A 16036-nucleotide genomic window follows, 5' to 3' on the forward strand; every position below is an offset into this window, starting at 1 on the left:
TGTAACCTATCCAGCTGTTTCTGTACCTCACTTCCATTTTCTGTTTCTCAATTTCCCTTTTCCGTCCATAAATCTTCCTCTACCACGTGGCTGTACAGGAGCCTCAGAGCCTACCCTGTCCTGGAGGCTGCCTGATTCATGAATTGCTCATTGCTCAATTAAACTCCTTTACATTTAATTTGGCTGAAGTTTTTCTTTTATCAAAAGGCAAGGAAGATGTCTTCTTCACTATTGGTTTACACATTCAACACATACTATTTTGAACAGAAATTGAATAAATGTATCAGCTACCTCACACATGTCTGAGGAGAAACAACTGGCATTTCCCACTTACTTTAATGACAGAGTCAGACCAAGAAGTCAGGTAGAACATATGCACACAGTCTGGCGATTTTAAGATGTGTCACCCCTAAGAAGTGAAGCCCGCCCGTGCTCCCTTCTGGCCTAGATGTGCCTAGAAGTCTTGATAAAATAAACTTTAACTGGTGTCCAAAAATAATTGAAGATTAATTTAAATCTTAATGTCAGTCTATTGAGGAAATACTGAAGAAGGTTTAGATTCACAAGACACAACAAATTCCTTAAAAGCCTCTTTTCTTAATTTTCGCTCATTTTCTCTCTCTCTGTCCCCCTTTCCCCTCCACCCTCTTCATCTCTTTCTCCCCCATCACTCTCTTTCATATATACAGAAACTGTCCCTCCCTTCCTCTCCTCAATCCTCCCCTGATCCAAGCTCCCAAGAGCCCACCCTCACCCAGCTACCACCACAGGCTCCCTTGCCCTTCCTCTTCACCCCACTTGACATTGTAATTCTTCTTCTCTTACTCTTGGAATTTTTTCTGGTTCCTCTGTTTCTCTGGTTCTTCACTTACCCATTGCCCCAATCTGCCTAAGAAAGGCCAAGGAGCTTACTGGTGAGGACAGAATTCTTCTTTACTTGTAAATTTGAAGCAGAGGCCAAATAGGCTAAGAGAAAAAGAGAATTTTCACTATGGAAGGAAGGAAAGGGGGATGGTGCTGTGCAGGATAGAGACTATAAAGAAATAAAAATAAGTACCTTCACTCTATCACAATGGCACTAAAACAAGTAAGTACCAGATATCAAAGTATCCACATACCTTAGTATATTTCAAGACTTTGCTTTTCTCCCATTTTCAGCTGCTACCTTGATCCACTTCTCCTTCTGTATTATTTTTTCCTACGAGGCTTTCAATAAGGGTTTTCTAACTAATGAATAACAGCAACAGTGGGCTGAAACAGGAAATGATCTACCATATTATCTTACCTCTTTAAAGTCCCCGCGCACCAAGAAACATTAAAACATAGAGTGAACACATGAATCTAATTGTTGAAGGCACAATTAAATAGGTTTAAACAAACAGGCTTCAGGCACGCAAGAATAGCAGCGTGGGTTATGGTCACAAGCTATGAAGGGTACCAGATTTAAGTTGTCTCAATGCAACCACTTATTTTGTCAGAAAATGGAGATAATATATGATTATGCCATAGGATTTTTTATGAGGATTAAATGGACACTGGACAAAAAGTGTCATAACAGTACCTGGCACATAGTCAAGTTCAAGGAATGTTAGCTGTTTCTGTGGTTGAATTAGACATAGACCAACTGGTCTTGTCCCAAAAAACAGAGAGGTATAGGTGTATTAAAGGTAAGCAGGCTAAACAGAGTTAAGACAGATGCATACTCACCTAACCAAGGCCCTAATCACCATGTACTAAATGCCTTTCATTTAGCCTTTGCTTTTGCTTGCAAGTAAAGAACTTCAATGTGGTACTTTTCACTCATAGCAAAACTACACAAAATGTAGAGTCCAAAAGACACTGTGAGTTTTTCCCAAGGTGCAAAACAAGATTTTTGCACACTGAGAAATGCAGGGAGCCTACCTTCCACAGGGTTTGGACCAATGGACTGATGGCCATGGTACTCATAGAAAATGTCACCCCTTTTGTTCCCATAGAGTTCCATCAGATTTAAAAAAAAAAAGAGGGGGTGGGGGGCAAGTACAAAGACTTGAAGGCACCAGTGAGAGAAGGCGACTGTGTTTTATTAATCCATGTGATTAATCCAGCATGCTAAGGAAGATTCTTTACAGAATCAAAACTTGCACGTTTTGATCCACATGGATTAGGAAACTGCTGCATTCACTTGCCAGTACCTCTTCTGCTTTGTGCTTGAGTTTTATTCTTCAGGGTCCAGCACGAACAAAAGAGAAAGAGTGTTTATGTGAGGACCAGTAGCAGGGGCACTTTGACAAATGTCCTTCTCCCCCTCCCTTTCTGGGAGACACTTCCTGAATTTCCCAAGAACTAAGCCCTGGGTTTGTATTTGCATCATTTCTCCCCAAAAGCTGAACAACTAAAAACTACCCCCTAAATGCAAATTTCTGTCAACCTATGAAAAGTGGTTTTCACCAAGGGGAGGGATGGAAAAATCCCACTCCAAACATTTTGCAAGACAGTAATGAGAATGATGCAGAAATATTCAAGGGTCCAGTGGGAACCACCAGCCCTTCACCAGGGTGAGCAACCTGAAAGAGTCCTGTCAGCATCTGAGAGGTTTCTCACAAGCTTTAGTGTGAGAGGAATGGGAGCCTTTGGATATGCCAAAGAAAGAGAAAGAAATCTTCAGGGAATCAGAGAGAGAGACAGAATTACCCAGCAAGGCTCAATCAGGCTTCACTGCCTTCCATTGCCCATAATGTGATTCTGAAACCTAGCATGAAGTATATGTGTACAAACTAAGATGTTTTGAATCCATTTCATCTCTTCTTATTCTACCTGGGAGAAGCAACAATGAGTCATCTACACAAAACCTCTGTGGTCTACAATACAGCAGTCTCCAATATTTGTGAGACTTTTCAAAGAAGGAGTTGGTCTAAGGCTGCTGTTAGTCCAGCAGAATGATGGTGTATGATAACAGTCACAGACACCTTCCCAAAGCACATTTAGAAACATGAGAAGCACATGCCTTTCAGTTCTAGGGAGAATTATGGCTTCCAAGTGAAATTGGAATAGCCCAAGTAAATGAGATCTCAGTTCCCCTCTCACCTTTTGGCCTCCCATCTGCCCAGGTTCTCCAAGTCATGGTCCCTATGCTACTGCAAAGACTGAGACCAGAAGCTGGAAGACCTCCCAGGTAGCATTCCAAGACCACCTGGTTGATAACAATCAATGCAATTCATCAGAAATCTGAAAGTTTGTGAGGCCTCCCTTTTACAAATAATTTTACACTGCAAGACTTTATCCATATTTTTCCTATAGCTGCCCCCAGTACCCAAAACAGTGTTTGGTGCAGAGTAAGCATTTAATAAATATTTGTTAGATTGGTGAATGCGTATAAAATTACAGATAAATAAGAGGAATAAGTTGGGGCATTCTATTACACTGTAGGGTGACTATAGGTAAGAATATTGTTTTGTTTTGTAGAGATGGTGTCTCACTATATTGCCTAGACTGGTTTCAAATTCCTGGGCTCAAGCAATCTCCTCAGCTTGGTCTCTCAAAGTGCTGGGATTTCATGTGTGAACCACCATGCCTGGCCTATAGTTAACAATATTGTATTGTATATTATCAAATAACTAGAAGAGGGGATTCTGAATGTCCTCACCAAAGAAATGATACGTTTCAGTGATGGATAAGCTAATTACCCCGATTGACCATTACAAAATGAATACATATATTAAACATCACAGCATACCCCTCAAATATGTGCAATTACTATGTACCCATTACAAATAAAAATTTAAAAATAATAAATATTTGTTGAACTGTATCATAGAACTCGTTGTCAGCTAGCTTCCTTATCCTTGGAATATTTCCCCTTTGAGAAAAATCACCATGACCAATGTGTCTGTGTATACCCAGCTCCTAGCAGAGCACCCAGCACATGGCAGGTTGTCAGTAAGTGTCTGCTGAATCTGTGGTCTATGGCATAACCTGCTTATGAGCAGGTTTATCATATGGATCTCTGAAGAGTGTGATTTGTGTTTGTATGTGTAGGTGTGTTTGCATATACATGCATACATTCTTATCTGCATATACTTCTGTATTGGTGTATCTATCCAGCTCTGAAGGCAGCAGCACGAAGGAAAATGAGAAGTCAGATGTCTTACATTTTGACTGGTCATTGACCCACCCGTCTGAAAGGAAGAAAATCATTTCTACAACATTCTGCTTGTTGACCATCCAGGTTCTCATCAGTTGACTGAAGAATATTTTTTAAATGGGAATTCGATCAACCAGCTTCCTCCTCCACCTCCTCCTCCTGCTGTATAGCCAAGGAGATGAACCCAGAGACGGTAAACAGTTTGTACAAGGTCACATGGCCAGTCGTTCAGCTAGGCCTGAATCCCCAATAACTTTACCACCTCCTCAGTCCTCATATCTCACCACCCTAGCTTGAGCAACATGACTCTAGAAAAACAGTTTTTGTCAATTTTAGCAAGACCTCCTAGCTGTTAAATCAAATGGGCCTTCTTAGTACATTTCTTAATTGTCCTCCCTTAGTATTGGATGCTAACTATCCTTTCACTTTTCTGAAACTCATGAAATCCTTTGAATGCAATAAAAACAATGCTAGTAATTACTGAACATTAAATATGGGCCAGGCACTGTTTCAAGGACTTTAACTATATTGTGACATTCATCTCTCACAATAAATCCTAGGAGTTAGATATTATCATGATCCTCATTTCAACTCAGGGTAAGTAAAGTGCAGAGAAGTTAAGCCCAAAGTCAATGGCTAATTAGGAATTCAAACTTAAAAGTCTAACTCCAGACTGGGCGCTTCTAACCACAATGCCTCTTGTTAGCTTCTGCTCCTTCCCTACCTTTCTAGGTCACATGGCTTCTCAGCTTCCTCCCTTTTATGCCTCCTCCCTTCTCTTGATCATCTCATCCACTTTTAAGAATTGCTTATCACCTCCTGATGACTCCATAACTTTTTACTCCAGCTCAGACCTTAATTCTAAGTCACAAACAAATAAAAACCTCTTTAAACATGCCCACTAGAATGTCTGTATCTATTCAGGTATACTAGGCAAAATGGTCTCCTTTGCAAACTTCTGCTCAGCTGGTAAGAAATTAGATGTAGCTTTATAATGTTCCATTTTCTGTTTTCTTCATGCCACATGGGGTGGTTTTCTTAATGCAAAAATAGCAATCTAATCCCTACTTGTTATTTTAAGTAAATCCGTATTTGTTGCTTTTAACCAAAGAGTTAAGTATGTTATAAGAGGAATGCTCCATCTGTCTGCTGCAGGCAAGGTCCCAGTTGCTCAGCCATTTGGGACTCTGAAAACTCCTTTGATCACTGCCATCATACTGGGCCTGGCATCTGACATCATGATAATAACCAGGAGAGAAAAATGAGGGGCTGATGCCCCACTGATAAGGGAATAACATGGAGTCAGTCTTCACCAAAAACTCCAAGTTTCTTTTGTGAATCAGTTTTAACCCCTTTCATTGGCCAGTTCAGCCAGGTGCTATATTTGCTCTAGCATTCATTTACAAATAAGGCCAAATAACAACGTTATCCATGGAACAAATTTAGGCAGCAGTAAGTCTGAGGTTGGTTACCACCACCGAAACTCTGGGTGGTGTTATCAGTTAGCATTTGCTGCATAATAAACCATTCTAAAGCATAACTTTTTAAATTATTATTTTACATGATTCTATGGGTTGACTGGGATGTTCTGCTCTGAGTCTGCTCATCTTAAGCTGGATATTTTAGGATGACCACCCTTGTACATCTAAAAATTGGTAGACTGGTTGGTATCGTAGGGGCTTCAACTAAGTGAGTCCCTCATTCTGGAGGGTCCCTATTGTCTTCCTAGTCCCACCCATCAGTGCCTTCTCAATCCCAGCATGCCTAATGGCTTCCTGTCTCCAAATCTAAGTCAAATATCGAGGAATTTAGGGCTATCAGAGCAAATCATGTAATTATAAACTATGTTATTTCTCAAAGTTATACCCATAATCTCAACTCTCAAGATCCTAGTATATCAAATCTTGAAGTCACATATTTTTCAGATTGTGATAGTGGCAATTATTTTATCTCTTCCTCCATCGTGTTTTTAAAGGAATAAAGAAGTCGGCATTTGCTTGTATTGAGTTACCACAGTAGGCTGGAAATAAGCCTAAATTACTCTTTCCATAAAACTATCAAAAGCAGGATAGGTCAAAATCAACTTTTAATATGTGCCATCAAAGCCGTGAAATATGAAATCCATATGATTTTAGTGGGCTCTTTGGGGGAATCACTAATGTTCATCAAAGGGCACAAGCTAAATAAGTTAAAGTATATCCATAAAATATATTACTCTGAAGTTGTAAGAAAAATGAATGAGGCTCTGGATTCCATTACAAGTTTATACTCTTGCACCATTTGAGTTTCCAACTGCAAATCTTTAACAGGTATCTGGGGGAAAAAAATGGTGGATAGGAGGCAGGACAAGATTGCAGCTCTCACTGGGACAGACAGAGCAGCATGTGGAGACTCATATCATGAACTTTTGCTCCAGAGCTACTGCAGAAATATACCAGGAAAGCCAAAAGAATCCACAGACCCTATGAAGAAAGTGGTTTCCTCCTGCAGGACCCAGGAGACAGCCCAAATACTGTGAGTGCCCAAGTTGTGAAAGTGGGAAAGGGGTATTATCCGTCCCTGAACACACACCCTCACTGGAGAACCTGAAGGTCTAGATCATGGGAAAAAGATTTGACCTTACCTGGAGCTGAGTCAATTTAGAGAGCTGAGTGAAATACAGTGGTAGAAGAAGCGGTAGGAAAAGCCCTGTGGGCTCTCTAGGTCCCTGGGAAGCAATTTCTTTCTCCCTGTGTGTGCCTCACAGGGGTCCTTGGGTAGGGCTGCCAGAGGTACTGGGAAAAGACCATAGGGAGAAGGAAACCTCCAGCTGAACTTTGTAGCAATTCCAATCCAACGTGAAATCTCCTGGCTGGAACTCAGGGGAGGGTGGGAATCCAGTAGACTCAACAGGCAGGGAGGTGCAAAAGCCCTAAGTGCTTTCTCAGTCGAGAGGCTGCTAGTCCAGGGAAAGTTCTCAGCCCTGCTCGCCCACTGCCTAGAAACAAACTTGGTACCTACGGTAGGAGTGAGATTAGCCTTTTGTGTTGCATGGGAGCTGGGTGAGGCCTGTGACTGCCAGCTTTCTCCCACTTCCCTGACTACCTGCATGACACAGCAGAGGTAGCCATAATCTTCCTGGGAATATAACTCCATTGACCTGGGAATCACACCCCCATCCCCCACAACAGCTGCAGAAAGACTCACCCAAGGAGAGTCTGAGTTCAGACACACCTAACCCTTCCCCCACCTGATTGTCCTTCCTTACCCACCCTGGTAGTTGAAGACAAAAGGCATTTTCTCCTGGGAGTTCTAGAGCCCCATCCACTGCCTGATCCTCCCTATACTACCACAGCTGATGCCCTCTTGAAAGTGCTACCTCCTGGCAGGAAGCCAACCAGCACAAAAATAGTGCATTAAACAACCAAAATTAAGGATTCTCACAGAGTCCATTTCACCTCCCTGCCACCTCCGCTGGAGCAGGTGCTGGTATCCACAGCTAAGAGATCTGCAAAAGGGTCACATCACAGGACTCTGCAGACAACCCTCAGTACCAGCCTGGAGCCTGGTAGCCCTGCTGTGTGGCTAGATCCAGAAGAGAAATAACAATCACTACAGCTCAGCTCTCTGGAAGTCACATTCCCAGGAAAAGGGGGAGAGTACTAGATAAAGGGAACACTCCGTGGAACAAAATAATCTCAACAGCAGCCTTGAACCCCAGATATTCCCTCTGACATAGCCTACCCAAATGAGAAGGAAACAGAAAAACAATTCTGGTAATACAACAAAACAAGGTTCTTTACCACCCCCCAAAAAAATCACACTAGCTCACCAGCAATGGATTCAAACCAAAAAAACAAATCCCTGATTTACCTGAAAAATAATTCAGAAGGCCAATTAAGGAGCACCAGAGAAAGGTGAAGTCCAATGTAAAGAAATCAAAAAAATGATACAAGAAATGAAGGGAGAAATCTTCAGTGAAATAGACAGCATAAGAAAAAAAATTCACAACTTCAGGAAATAAAGGACACACTTAGAGAAATGCAAAATCTTCTGGAAAGTCTCAGCAATAGAATCAAAAAAGCAGAAGCAAGAACTTCAGAGCTCGAAGACAAGGTTTTCAAATTAACCCAATCCAACAAAGACAAAGAAAAAAGAATTTTAAAATATAAACAACACCTCCAAGAAGTTTGTTATTATGTTAAATGACCAAACCTAAGAATAATTGGTGTTCCTGAGGAAGAACAGAAATCTAAAAGTTTGGAAAACATATCTGGGGGAATAACTGAGGGAACCTTCCCTGGCCTTGCTAGAGACCTAGACATCAAATATAAGAAACTCAAAGAACACCTGGGAAATTCATTGCAGAAAGATCATAATCTAGGCACATTGTCATTAGGTTACCTAAAGTCAAGATGAAGGAAAGAATCTTAAGAGCTGTGAGGCAAAAGCACCAGGTACCCTATGAAGGAAAACCTATTAGATTAACAGCAGATTTATTAGCGGAAACCCAACAAGCCAGAAGGGATTGGGGCCCTATCTTCAGCCTCCCTAAACAAAACAATTATCAGCCAAGAATTTTGGATCCAGTGAAACTAAGTTCCATAAATAAAGGAAAGATACACTCTTTTTCAGACAAACAAATGCTGAGGTAATTTGCCACTAACAAGCCAGCACTACAAGAACTGCTAAAAGGAGCTCTAAATCTTGAAAGAAATCCTGGAAACATCAAAACAGGACCTCTTTAAAGCATACATCTCATAGAAACTATAAACAAAAATACAATTTAAAAAGACCAAGGTATACAGGCAATGAATAGCATGATGAATGGATTAGTATCTCACATCTCAATACTGACATCGAAAGTAAATCGCATAAATGCTCTGCTTAAAAGATACAGAATTGCAGATTGGATAAGAATTCACCAACCAAGTATCTGTTGCCTTCAAGGAATTCCCGTGACACATAGGACTCATGTAAACTTAAGGTAAAGGGGTGGAAAAAGATATTCCATACAAATGGACACTAAAAGCAAACAGGAATAGTTATTGTTATATCAGACAAAATAAACTGTAAAGCAACAACACTTAAAAAAGACAAAGAGGGACTTTATGTAATAATAAAAGGCCTTGTCCAACAGGAAAATATCACAGTCCTAAATATATGTGCACCTGACACTGGAGCTCCCAAATTTATAAAACTGTTACTACTAGATCTAAGAAATCAGATAGAAAGCAACAAAATCATAGTACAGGACTTCAATACTCCTCTGACAGCACTAAACAGGCCATCATGACAGAAAGTCAACAAAGAAACAATGGATCTAAACTATACCCTAGAACGAATGGACTTAACAGATATTTACAGAACATTCTACCCAACAACTGCAGAATATACATTCCATTCATCAGTGCATGGAACTCTCTCCAAGATAGACCATGTGATAGGCCACAAAACAAGCCTCAATACGTTTAAGAAAGCTGACATTATATCAAGTACTCTCTCAGACCACAGTGGAATAAAACTGGAAATTAACTTCAAAAAGAACCTTCAAAGCCATGCAAATACATGGAAATTAAATAATCTCCTCCTGAATGATCATTGGGTCAACAATGAAATCAATGGAAATTTTAAAATTCTTTGAACTAAACAATAATAGTAACACAATCTATAAAAATCTCTGGATACAGCAAATGTGATGCTAGCAGGAAAGTTCATACTCTTACATACCTATATCAAAAAGTCTGAAAGAGCACAAATAGACAATCTAAGGTCACACCTCAAGGAACTAGAGAAAAAAGACCAAACCAAACCCAAACCCAAACCCGGCAGAAAAAAAGGAAATAAAAATCAGAACAGAACTAAATGAAATTGAAACAAAAAAGAAATACAAAAATAAATGAATAAAAATCTGGTTCTTTGAAAAGATAAATAAAATTAATAGACCATTAGCAAGATTAACCAAGAAGAGAGAAGATCCAAATAAGCTCAACTGGAAAAAAAAAAATGAGAGACATTACAATCAACACCACAGAAATACAAAACATCATTCAAGGCTAGCATGAACACCTTTACCTACATAAACTGGAAAACCTAAAGGAGATGGATAAATTCCTAGAAATACACAACCCTCCTAACTTAAATCAGGAAGAATTAGAAACCCTGAACAGAACAGTAACAAGCAGTGAGAATGAAATTTTATTTTAAAAATCACCAGCCAAAAAATGTCCAGAACCAGGCAGATTCACAGCTGAATCCTAGCAGACATTCAAAGAGTTGGTACCAATCCTACTGACACTATTCCACAAGATACAGAAAGAGGGGATCCTCCCTAAATGATTCTAGGAAGCCAGTAGCACCCTAATATGAAAACAAGGGAAGGGCATAACAAAAAAAAAATACAGACCAATATCCCTAATGAACACAGATGCAAAAATCCTTAACAAAATGTTAGCTAACCAGATCCAACAGCATATCAAAAAGATAATCCACCATGATCAAATGGGTTGCATACCAGGGATGCAAGAATGGTTTAAGATATGCAAGTCAATAAATACGATACACCACATAAACAGAATTAAAAACAAAAATCACGTGATAAACACAATAGATGCAGAAAAAGCATTTGACAAAATCCAATATCCTTTATGATTAAAACCCTCAGCAAAACTGGCATACAAGCAACATACCTCAATGCAATAAAAGCCACCTATGACAAACCCACAGCCAACACACTACAGAACGAGAAAAAGTTAAAAGTATTCCCTCTGAGAACTGGAACAAGACAAGGATGCCCACTCTCAACACTTCTATTCAACATAGTACTGGAAGTCCTAGCCAGAGCAATCAGACAAGAGAAATAAATCAAGCGCATCCAAATCAGTAAAAAGGAAGTCAAACCTGTTGCTGTTTGCTGATGATATGATTGTATACTTACAAAACCCTAAAGACTCCTTTAGAAAGCTCCTAGAACTGATAAACGAATTCAACAAAGTTTCAGGATACAAAATTAATGTACACAAATTAGTAGCTCTGCTAAACACCAACAGTGATCACACTAAGAATCAAATAAAAAACTCAACCCCTTTTACAGTAGCTGCAAAAATAAAATAAAATAAAATAAAATATTTAGGAATACCTAACCAAGGAGGCAAAAGACCTCTACAAGGAAAACTACAAAATACTGCTGAAAGAAATTGCAGTTCACACAAACAAATGGAAACACATCCCATGTTCATGGATGGGTAGAATCAATGCTGTGAAAATGACCATACTGCCAAAAGCAATCTACAAATTCAATGCAATTCCCATCAAAATACCACCATCATTCTTCACAGAACTAGAAAAATCATACAAAACCAAAAAAGAGCCTACATAGATAAAGCAAGACTAAGCAAAAAGAACCAATCTGGAAGCATTACATTACCCAATTTCAAACTATATCATAAAGCCATAATCACCAAAACAGCATGGTACTAGTATAAAAACAGGCACATAAACCAATGGAACAGAATAGAAAACCCGGAGATAAACCTAAATACTTACAGCCAACTGATCTTTGGCAAAGCAAACAAAAACATAAAGTGAGGAAAGGACATCCTATTCAACAAAAGGTGCTGGGATCACTGGCAAGCCACATGTAGAAGAATGAAACTGGATCCTCATTTCTCACATTATACAAAATTCTACTCAAGATGGATCAAGGAGTTAAATCTAAGACCCAAAACTATAAAAATTCTAGAAGATCGTTGGAAAAACCCTTCCAGATATTGGCTTAGGCAAGGATTTCATGACCAAGAACCCAAAAGCAAATGCAATAAAAACAAAGATAAATAGGTAGGACTTAATTAAACTAAAAAGCTTTTGCGTGGCAAAAGGAAAAGTCAGCAGAGTAAACAGACAACCCACAGAGTGGGAGAAAATCTTCACAATCTATACATCTGACAAAGGACTAATATCCAGAATCTAAAACAAACTCAAACAAATTAGCAAGAGAAAAACAATCCCATCAAGAAGTGGGCTAGGGACATGAATAAACAATTCTCAAAAGATATATAAATGGCCAACAAACATGAAAAAAAGCTCAACATCACTAATAATCAAGGAAATTCAAATCAAAACCACAATGTGATACCACCTCCCTCCTACAAGAATAGCCATAATCAAAAAATAATAGATGTTGGTATGGATGCGGTGAAAAGAGAACACTTCTACAATGCTGGTGGGAATGTAAACTAGTACAACCACTATGGAAAACAGTGTGGAGATTCTTTAAAAAACTAAAAGTAGAACTACTACTTGATTCAGCAATCCCATTACTGGGTATCTACCCATAGACAAAGAAGTCATTATATGAAAAAGATACTTGGACATCCTTGTTTATATAAGCACAATTCACAGTTGTAAAAATGTGGAACCAACCCAAATATCCATCTATCAATGGGTGAATAAACTGATATATATATGATGGAATACTACTCAGCCACAAAAAGGAATGAATTAATAGCATTCACAGCAACCTGGATGGGATTAGAGACTATTATTCTAAGTGAAGTAACTCAGGAATGGATAACCAAGTATCGTATGTTCTCACTCGTAAGTGGGAGCTAAGCTATGAGGATGCTAAGGCATAAGAATGATACAAGGGACTTTGAGGATTCCGAGGAAATTGTAGGAAGTGAGTGAGGGATAAAAGGTTACAAATTGGGTTCAGTGTATAATGCTGTGGTGATGGGTGCACCAAAATCTCACAAATCACTACTAAAGAACTTACTCATGTAAGCAAACACCACCTGTTCCCCAAAAACCTATGGAAATAAAAAATTAAAAGAAAAAAAAAATAAAGAAAGAAAAAAAAAGAAAAGAAAAATGAATGAGAAAGCACTCAATGAACTGATGCGGGAAGAACTCCAAGATATAGTGATAAGTGAAGACTGAGGTGCAGAATACTGCTACTCACCTGTACACTTTCATTTGTCATAAACACACTTCTTTGCATAGAGAAAATAATGAAGGCTTCTCAAGAAAACAGTGTAGTATTTTCCCATGGGAGAAAGGGGAATGAGGCAGATTGGACCAGAAGTAGGAAGAAGACTGTCTTCCATATACCTCTTTGTATTTTTGGGTTTTGAGCGATGTAAATCTATTATTCCCCCCGCAAAAATATTTTCAGTTCTTTTTAAGTAGAATTTGAGTGTGTACCACAATGTGATTCTCAAAAAACTCATTAAAATTAATTACTCCAAGAGTTTGAAACCATTATAAAATCAACAAAACCTTTCAATGACCCTGATATGAATACATATGCAATGAATTTTATTAGCATATAAATATAAGAGAATGAATAAATACATTCTAAAACAATGCATTGTTCAAATGAAAATGTAGCAGTTACCTGCTTTATCAGTTGTCCTAAAAACATTTTCTCTTAGGTAGTAAATTGGACAGGTACATTTAAATGTATCGTTTCAGATCAGTGAAATGGTCCTAAAAATGGAGTTTATGGACAGTCGCAGGGTGTCAAAATCATCTATGGTGACAGTGCTATGGGGAATATAACTAATACAATTATATATCATTTTTGGCTTGACACAAAATTATGTTCTTTTGCTTGCCCTATATCAACTTATTTAGGGAAATCATCCTTTTACTATTCTCTCTCTTTATCTGCCTCTCTCTCTCTCTCTCTCTCACACACACACACACACACACACACATTTTGTGTAATTTAAGTGCAGCTGTCAATCAAGTGGCCCACCTCCCCTGCCTCAGAAGTAGCAAATGTTGACTGGTGTATTCCATTCTCCCAGCTACCTGGATTCCAGGGGTGAACGTAAGACCAAAGTTTGGCCAATCAGAGCCATTGGATAAGCAGTAGAGACTGTTATAGATGAATGAAACAAGAGGGTTTCTGTACTTTTGAAATTACAAGCTCTAAGAATCAGATATGCCTATAGCTGCCAGGGCATATTACATGCCAGGGGCATTTTGAAAATGAACCCAACTTAGTGAAGACAACAGGGAAATTAATATAATGAAATTAATCATGATATTATTGGTGAACACTGGATCCAGCCATGCCCTAAGCCAGTCCACCTTTGGATTTATTAACTTCATGAGCCAATGAATTCCCTTTTGTTGCCATTTTGAAACACAGTGCAACTGTTCCTCAATAAAATCTTTATGATTAGTACCTGTACATATTCCAGAGTTTCTTTGGAAACTCTGGTCTTTCTTGGGATTATGTCTTAATTTACCTGGAAAATTTAGACAGTGTAGACTACGAAATTTAGGAGATTCAGAGAAATTCTTCATGTGATTAATGAATCTGGAGCAGGTCACTGAAGTTCTTTCATAACAAGGGATGTTCTGTAAGATAGAGGAGAAAAATACACAAAATAAAATTAGGTTAATGGCTCCAAAATAATTCATGCCACCTAGCACTCTTACTTCCCTAAAGTGAGTGATATTTTTTAAATATTTTTGTTTCTTTATTCTTTAAATGAAACAATCCTGAAAACAATCACAGTTAACTCTAGTTACCTTTACATGCACATTCCTCTTATGTATTCATTAAAGAGGCTAATTAACTTAATTATTTGTTCATTGAAAAAAATCTTATTCAGTTACACTATATGCTAGATATTATTCTAGGTAGTGGGAATACAAGAGGCGAAGTCTCTGCCCTTATGAAATTGACATATTAGGGGAGAGTGACAAAAAATAAACAAATATATCTACAATAGATTGGATGGTGATTTTTCTGTTGCTAAGATGAAAAACATAAAATAAGAGGTATCTTCTCAGACAAGGTGACATGAAAACAAAGATTCACTGGCACAGATGGAGTAGCCATGTGAGGTCTTGGATGAGAGTCATTCCGAGCACTGGGAACAGCCAGTGTGTGAAAAAATGGAGAGGCAGGGGATAGGGAAAGGGGTCAGAAGGTAGGGGAGAGGAGGCTCTTAAATCAAGCTTTGTCACCTTGAAATAGCAAAAACAGAAAATAAAGAGGAGAAAGAGCTACAAATATCTTGGTTAAATAATATGAAATAAGGTCATAAGTAAGGATCCAATTTGATTTAAATCAAAAACTATTCATTCTAAAACCTAAAACTATAAAAACCCAGAAAGATAACCTAGGGAATACCATTCTGAACATAGAACTTCGCAAAGATTTCATGAGAAAGACACCAAAAGCAATTGCAACAAAAACAAAAATTGAAAAACGGGATCTAATTAAACTAAATAGCTTCTACACAGGAAAAGAAACTATCAACAGAATAAACAGACAACCTACAGAATAGGAGAAAATATTCGCAAACTATGCTTCCAACAAAGGTCTAACACCCAGAATCTATGAGGAACTGAAACAAATTTACAAGTAAAAAACAAACAACTCCATTAAAAAGTGGACAAAGGACCTGAACAGAAACTTTTCAAAATAAGACATACATGTGGCCGACAAGCACATGAAAAAATGCTCAACATCACTAATCGTTAGAGAAGTGCAAATCAAAACTACAATGAAATACCATCTCACACCAGTTAGAACGGCTATTACTAAAAAGTCAAAGAATAACAGATGCGAGATTGCAGAGAAAAGGGAACACTTATATACTGCTGGTGGGAGTGTAATTTAGTTCAGTCATTGTGGAAAGCAGTATGGCAATTTCTCAAAGAACTTAAAATGAATTATCATTTGATTCAGCAATCATATTATTGGATATATATACTCAAAAGAATATAAATCATTCTAACATAAAGATATATGCACATGTGTCTTCATTGCAGCACTATTCACAATAGCAAAGACATGGAATCAACCCAAATGCCTATCAATGTTGGACTGGATAGAGAAAATGTGATACATATACACCATGGAATACTGTGCAGCCATAAGAAAGAATGAGATCATGTATTTTGCACCAATAC

General features: G+C 38.3%; 1 protein-coding gene across 2 annotated transcripts in view; it reads right to left on the reverse strand.

Annotated features, from left to right (window-relative positions):
* C11H12orf42 (chromosome 11 C12orf42 homolog) overlaps positions 1 to 16036 on the reverse strand; it is a 175269-nt gene that overhangs the window by 48241 nt on the left and 110992 nt on the right. For both annotated transcript variants that reach the window (XM_025402685.1, XM_025402684.1), the window contains one exon: positions 14359 to 14470. In XM_025402685.1, the coding sequence (XP_025258470.1) occupies positions 14359 to 14470 (112 nt within the window). The remainder of the gene's footprint in view (positions 1 to 14358; positions 14471 to 16036) is intronic.

This window comes from Theropithecus gelada, chromosome 11, assembly GCF_003255815.1.
Source record: "Theropithecus gelada isolate Dixy chromosome 11, Tgel_1.0, whole genome shotgun sequence".
NCBI classification, from domain to species: domain Eukaryota; kingdom Metazoa; phylum Chordata; class Mammalia; order Primates; family Cercopithecidae; genus Theropithecus; species Theropithecus gelada.